Source organism: Carassius auratus, unplaced genomic scaffold, assembly GCF_003368295.1.
Source record: "Carassius auratus strain Wakin unplaced genomic scaffold, ASM336829v1 scaf_tig00057437, whole genome shotgun sequence".
Lineage (NCBI taxonomy): Eukaryota > Metazoa > Chordata > Actinopteri > Cypriniformes > Cyprinidae > Carassius > Carassius auratus.
The window spans coordinates 2,583-9,856 of NW_020527406.1; the positions used below are offsets into that span (position 1 = coordinate 2,583).

Genomic DNA, 7,274 nt, shown 5'->3' on the forward strand with positions numbered 1-7,274 from the left:
ATGTACTGCATTATATAGAAACAATGATATTTTGAGATTTCCCATTAAGCTTTCAATCTAAGTAAATATAATAATCTTAGACATATGAATAATGTTGTAATAGCTGTAGGTGTGGTGTTTCTTACTGCAGTGCACATTTGTTTTCATGTACATGATATTTCTATTCTAAATCAAGTTTATCTAATATGAAAATGAGTCACACAACCACTGTTTTGTTTTTATTAAATATATACTTTAAAATAATCATTCTCTGTTTATTACAGTCATGAAATCATTTATAAAAATACATATTGTCACAGTTAGAAGCATGAAACTGAATCAGAATCTGAGGATCCTATGAAACTGATCATAACATAAGAGCAGAGAGATGATTATGAGTGTGAAGTCCCAGCATGACCCAGACACACGTGTGTGTGTGTGTGTGTGTGTGTGTGTGTGTGTGTGACGTCCCTGCGGCTCACAGTGGATCACAGCGCTCGCAACGCCAAGGTCATGGGTTTGATTCCCAGAGGATACATCATTAAACGCAGTGTGAGTCACCCAGCAAACATGATTAAAGTGTGTGTGTCAGGGCCTGTGCTGTGTGTTTGTGGGCAGGAGTGTTCGTTTCACCAGCACTGCAGTGAGGAAGGGGTTAAAGTACAGCTGGATGTAGATCTCAGTGTTAATGATGAAGAGAGGCATCATGGGCCACGGCAGCACAAACAGAGACGTGTTGAACAGCACTGCGAACATCTGAAGCCAGACTAACTTAGGCAGAGTCCTGCGATCACAACACACAGAAATCACACGGGTTCAGACTCAGTGTATGTGTTAAAACCACACATGAAGAGTGTGTGTGTGTGTACCGCATCTGTCCTCTCTTCCACAGCGTCCAGTAGAAACACACGTCCAGCACCGTCAGTAGTGCAGCGTGAGCGATGATGAAACCTGCCGTCCAGTAATGAACACTCATCCAGTGCCAGGCCACCGCAGACAGCAGCTGATAGGGCAACAGGAAGTACATCAGCAGAAACTCCGCCCACTGACGCCAGCCCGGCCAATCCTGATGCAGCACAGGGTGCATTAGTGCCCGCCCACATTTACAGCAGAGTTGATTCTGTTTTATTAAAAACCCTGTTATAGTGTTATAAGCCATGAACCGAACCAACCAAATTCGAGGAGACTCAAAACATCACAAACTCTGATTGGAAGAAAAAAAATGTGTGAAAATCAGGTGAAAAGACAAAGATGCTTTAATAAGGGAAGAACTACAATCCCACGCAGCTCTGTGAATGATTAGCACATTTAAAATGATGTGGAAATTTGAAACCACATTCCTTTAATGTGATTGATTATATTTATAGAAACAATGTATTTTTGTTTGCTGCTAAACATGCATATATATATACAAACCTGATCCAAAAAAGTTGGGACACTTTACAAATTGTGAATAAAAACAGTGCAATGATGTGGAAATGAAGTTTGAATGAAGTTTCAAATGTAAATATTTTATTCCGAATACAACATAGATGACATATCAAATGTTTAAACTCAGATAATGTATCATTTTAAGTAAAAAAAACTCCTTTCTGATATTGCACCACTATTTTCGCCGCAGCATTGGGGGACTTGGTGATCCTCTGCCCATCTTAACTTCTGATAGACACTGTCACTCTGAGAGGCTCTTTTATACCCAATCATGTTCCCACTTGACCTAATAAGTTGTAAATTGGTCCTCCAGCTGTTCCTTATACGTACATTTATCTTTTCCAGCCTCTTATTGCTTCCTGTCCCAACTTTTTTGGAATGTGTAGCTCTCATGAAATCCACAATGAGTCAATATTTGGCTTGACATTTCAAAATGTCTTACTTTCAACATTTGATATGTTATCTATATTCTATTGTGAATAAAATATAAGTTTATGAGATTTATAAATGATTCCATTCCTTTTTTGCTCACAATTTGTACAGTGTCAATAACATTTTTGAAATCGGGTTTGTATATATATATATAAATGTAAGCAAATATGTTGTCTTTCCAGTTTTACCAGCGGTGTGTCCGTGGGAGCGTCTGGTGTCGCCGGGCAGCTGGTGTGAATGAAGGGCAGGAACGTGTCGTCATAATCAAACAGGAACAGGTAGAGCAGCGTCAGACGAGGGAAGTTCCTCAGACTGATCAACAGGAACAGAGACTTCCCTAAATACAGATCCTGCAGACACACACACACGTGATGATTTACAGCATCATTCAATAGAGCTGAAACACACTCACACACACACACACACACACACACACACACACTCTCTCTCTCTCTCTCTCTCTCTCTCACACACACACACACACACACCTTGTACTGCCAGAGGTTCAGTGAGACCCGGCGCTGTCTGAGTCTGTGCAGCTCCTCCAGGATGATCTGTCTGTGAGACGGATTCTTGATTTTGAACGGAGCCGCAGACAGATCCTCATCACTGAGAGAAGACAGTAACCTGACACACACACACACACACACGTCACAGGTCACTGATGATCTCTGAGGAATGTGCAGTGCTGTGGGCCTCCAGGACTCAGATATGTTCTGTGTGTGTGTGTGTGTGTGTGTTACCTGCCGTTGATCTGTTCCCTGCGGAAGGTCTCTTTATACTGATTGGTCCAGATGCCCAGATGCTCCACCCACAGAGTGACATCATCAGCACTCCACCTGCTGAGTGGTTTACTGAGCAGTACCTCATGACTGGAATCAGTACTGAACGCACGGTACAATAACACCACCACCTGCACACACACACAGGGTGATGATGCAGTGCGACAACTCATCCTCAGTGTGTGTGTGTGTGTGTGTGTCACTCACAGTCATGAAGGTCAGAGCCGTCACGACTCCAGAGTAAAACTCTCTGATGTTGATCGGTGGTGGGTTCTGTGGCGGAGCTGCGTGAGGGGCCTGTGTGTTCCCATGCTGCTGGAACATCTGGAGAACACGACAGAACCCTGGATCACTCAGGATGGCCTGCTTCCGTCGTCTCACTTCAGCGGGAAACAGCTTTTCCACCGCATCCCTGACACACACACACACACACACACACACACACACACACACACACACACGTGTTTTTATTTTTTATATCATCATAATTTAGAAGTAATAGTCCTAGTAATAGTATTTTCTGTCCTGTTTTTAACCCCCTCATCAGAAGGCTCTGTTTGAACAGATGTGGAGGACTGTAGACTCAGAAGTAAACACACTGCTGTGATTGGCTAACAGTTGTGTATGATTGACAGAGTACGTTCCTCACTGATGGACGCTGCTGTGATTTAGGTCAAAAACACATAAATATTAAATTTATATCAAACAATCTGTTTAACAGACAAAGCAATAGTGATCCCGTAATAAACAGTTACTCTCACTTGTGTGTTGAGACATGACTGTCAGATCCTATACTGTCGCACAGCATCGCCTTTTAGTTTTCTAAAACTTTCTGAGAATCCTGAGAAATTGTGTCTTGTTTGTAAAGCAGTCTGCAGTAAAATGAAGGACTGAGTTCTTATTGACGTGGCCTGGATCTTCATTAAAAATAGAATTCATCTTTTCTTTCCTAACGCTGGGCTCAGAAGGATGGCGGTGCAAACACTTTTCCACAGCTCGGCACTGAAAAGCGTCTTGCTGTTCTCAGAGCATCTTTATAGTTTGGTTTCTGTGTAGACGTGTTCACCTCTGTTGTAAACATTATGTGTGAGTTAGTTTGCAGAGCTAAACAGCAGTAGGCGGGGCTAAACACAGAGGGATGTAGAATCAGTGGGCGGGGCTAAACAGAAAGGGATGTAGAATCAGCGGGCGGGGCTAAACAGAGAGGGATGTAGAATCAGTGGGCGGGGCTAAACAGAGAGGGATGTAGAATCAGCGGGCGGGCTAAACAGAGAGGGATGTAGAATCAGTGGGCGGGGCTAAACAGGCAGCGCTGTAGAAGCAGACGTTGATGATCTTCTGCAGAGGCGGTGCTTATCCACACTATTACATCATAGAGTAGAACATTCCACAAGCAGACTGACTTCAGTATAAGCTGTTTTAAAGATTAACTACAAAGTTTTGACTTCTGAAATGTGATCTGATGTGTTTAATAGTACAACGATCTCTTATATGTCAAAAGATCAAGGGAATTTTAGTTTCTCAGTTCATGACTTCTTTAAGGCCCTTTCACACCACCAACTAAACTATAACAACTGTAACAGTAACTGTTGTGTTGGGATGTCCGCTTCTTTACACCCTAACGTAATGACGTTATTCACATTGACGTAATGTCAAGTCTATCCTCTCTGGCCGGAATGAAAATACACATTCAGACATATAAAGTTAGTAATCATAACTTCAGTCAAGCTCTGATAAGTTTCTTACATTTGAGACTTGCAAATAAAGCACCCAAATACAGGTACAGGCAGATGTGCAAACACGGATTGAAGATATAAAGTGAATTAAAATAATGACCTCCTTCAAGTCTTTGGGTGACCCGTGCCCATAGCATTAGCACAGAATCAGTTGTCCAGAAGAGCTAGTTAGGTTCAGACGTGCTGTGTCAATCATACAATCATGCACTGTTCAGCAGCTTCACACCGAATCACACATGTGCAGTATCATCAGCTCATCGGTTCTCAAATCAGACGTGTCTTAAAGAAACCGTTCTCGGTTCAGTGTACCTTGATCCAAAAACCCATGCAAACAGTTCTTGACTCGAGAACGAGACCTGCTCTAACCTGCACACGTTCAGTGTATCAGCTGCTGTGATCGAGTTCATCTTCAGCTCTCTCTTCACTGCTGTTCAGTCAGTCTGCTGTGGGATTAACTGAATCACTCCGGGATATTGGTTTGTGGCAGGCATGTTCAAAAGTGAATAACTTAAGTAACTTGTGAATTAATGCTCACTGGAGACACAAACCAGTTCAAACGATTCAGTTCGATTTGGTGAACTGGTCTGACTGGTTCACTAAGGACAACTGATTGAATCAAACGATTCGTTCGAGAACCAGATATAAATAAGTGACTGTAATGATGTCTACATGTCTCGTCTCTCACCGGAGCAGGATGTTGACTCTGGGAAAGCCGGTCCACACCGCTCGGCATTCTGGGCAGTCTCTCCGGACCCTGGGCAGAGCGGAGGCCCACCAGTTGGCCAGACAGTGTCTGCAGAAGCTGTGTCCACAGGTGAGTGTGGTGGGGTCCACCAGAACCTGGTAGCAGCAGTGACAGGTGAACTCAGACTCAGACAGAGCCGTCCCTTCCTCAGACTCAGACTCACTGAGCTCCGGCTCCACTGGGATCTGCACGTCCATCACGCTCTGCCAACACACACACACACACACACACACACACACAGATCATATAACAGCACAGGACGGAGTGTCTTCTGTGAGTGTCTTCAGTCAGGTTCATGTCTTACTTCAGTCTCAGCGCTGGCTGTCAGCTCCTCGTCTCCTCACATCGGCTCTTTCGGTTTATTCATTTTAAAGGCTCATATCTCTCTGATCACAAAAGAAGAGAAAGAGAAACTGCCTCACTTCAGCGAAGCACCTACCAACTCAAACAAAAACACACGTGATATACAATTTCAATGGGAATTTCCACTGATTTCTATTGTTATCTACCAAAACACTACATATTAAAAACAAAAATTATTAATTATGCTTAATTCAAGGTTAAATGGGACATTTTTTCTCAATCATCTGTCATTTGAGTTATAAGGACAGGATTTTTCTGGTTTCCTACATTAAATTGTCAATTTAGCTAAAACTGCACACACAAACACACACACACTTTCAGTTTCACTTTGATAGGCTTTATTACCATTTTTTTTATATCTCATCGAAGTACAATAATAATTCTTTATGAACACTGTATATAAAGTTCCTCACAGAGAAAACGTGGTTCTGGTTGTCGCCGTCTCTGAAAGTCAGTCTGATGATAATACAGTCTGTATTACTGCCTCTGTTATTTTCACACTGCACTTTCAAGCTCTTCCATTTAATTACAGCCTCCAAAGCGCACAGAAAGATTTAGAGTGCCTAATGTAAACTTGTAGTGCCCAGACAGGGCACAAGATGGGACCTTGGGAAATGACCTGGGCTCTAAATGGAGTTGAGAGCACCTTCGATGCATAACCGCAGCGCAGCTGAAGAATGACCTTACTGTCATTGGGTCCAAACCATAGACTGTATAAAAACATGGATGTAGTGTCCGTGACGTCAACCGTAGGTTTCCGAAGAGCGTTTTTGAAGCCAAAAGTGGGCGGAGCCGGCCGTCGCCATCTTGGCAGCACGTCACCACACGTCACTCTGGGTAATTGGAAATGGGCAAAAAGCGGGAGCTGGTTGCTGAAGCCACGCCCACCTACCTCGACAGCAGTGTCAGCAGCAGCAATCCACCTGTCACTCAAGTGGCCACGCCCTTAATTATGCAGAACTTAAAGGCTTAATATAATTTAAATGGATGAGTTATCAAAAAATTCACCCCACTCACAGTTGTCAAATAATTTTTTCTGCTGGGCATTTAAACATTGTTAGCCTATGAGACTATCTTCTGTAACCTAGATTCAAGCGGCCAGCTGATGAATTACAGTTACATTTACATTTATTCATTTAGCAGACGCTTTTATCCAAAGTGACTTACAGATGAGGACAGTGGAAGCAATCAAAAACAACAAAAGAGCAATGATATATAAGTGCTATAACAAGTCTCAGTTAGGTTAACACAGTACACATAGCATGGGATTTTAACTAATATAATATAAAGAAAACAGATTGATAAAAAAGAATAGAGCAAGCTAGTGTTAGAGGTCTTTTTTTATAATTGCGTAATAAATGAAAATAAAAGAGATAGAATTCAAAAAGGTTAGAAAGGTAGTTCGATTTTTTTTTAGAATAGAATTAGAATAGTGAGTGTTAAAGTTCGAGGGTCAAATAAAGATGGAAGAGATGTGTTTTAAGCCGATTCTTGAAGATGGCTAAGGACTCAGCTGCTCGGATTGAGTTGGGGAGGTCATTCCACCAGGAGAGAACATTTAATTTAAAAGTCTGTGAAAGTGACTTTGTGCTTCTTTGGGATGAACAATCAAGTGACGTTCACTTGCAGAACACAAGCTTCTAGAGGCACATAAGTCTGAAGTAATGAATTTAGGTAAATGGGTGCAGAGCCAGTGGTAGTTTTGTAGGCAAACATCAATGCCTTGAATTTGATGCGAGCAGCTATTGGAAGCCAGTGCAAATCGATAAACAGAGGTGTGACGTGTACTCTTTTTGGCTCATTAAA

At 42.3% G+C, this 7,274-nt stretch overlaps 1 protein-coding gene across 3 annotated transcripts; it reads right to left on the reverse strand.

Moving 5' to 3' along the window:
• Nucleotides 1–274: 274 nt before the first annotated feature.
• On the reverse strand, nucleotides 275–5,490 carry LOC113090610 (bifunctional apoptosis regulator-like). 3 transcript variants are annotated; one of them, XM_026256310.1, is made up of 8 exons: nucleotides 5,410–5,490; nucleotides 5,046–5,308; nucleotides 2,832–3,036; nucleotides 2,586–2,755; nucleotides 2,331–2,469; nucleotides 2,031–2,192; nucleotides 849–1,099; nucleotides 275–763 (listed from the first exon to the last, which is right to left on the reverse strand). In XM_026256310.1, the coding sequence occupies exons 2-8, from the start codon at nucleotides 5,300–5,302 to the stop codon at nucleotides 568–570; spliced, it is 1,380 nt and encodes a 459-aa protein (XP_026112095.1). In that variant the 5' UTR covers nucleotides 5,303–5,308; nucleotides 5,410–5,490; the 3' UTR covers nucleotides 275–567. The 3 variants fall into 3 exon arrangements, with proteins under 3 accessions (XP_026112095.1, XP_026112097.1, XP_026112096.1); XM_026256312.1 differs by having other exon boundaries at nucleotides 276–763; nucleotides 849–982; XM_026256311.1 differs by having other exon boundaries at nucleotides 276–763; nucleotides 849–1,045.
• Nucleotides 5,491–7,274: the final 1,784 nt, after the last annotated feature.

Excerpts from the sequence above, each read along its gene's own strand:
- LOC113090610 (XM_026256310.1), bottom strand. The coding sequence starts at position 5,302 with ATGGACGTGCAGATCCCAGTGGAGCCGGAGCTCAGTGAGTCTGAGTCT. Across the intron at positions 3,037-5,045 it reads AGAGTCAACATCCTGCTCCG|GGATGCGGTGGAAAAGCTGT; the intron begins GTGAGAGACGAG and ends TGTGTGTGTCAG. Across the intron at positions 2,756-2,831 it reads CGGCTCTGACCTTCATGACT|GTGGTGGTGTTATTGTACCG; the intron begins GTGAGTGACACA and ends GTGTGTGTGCAG.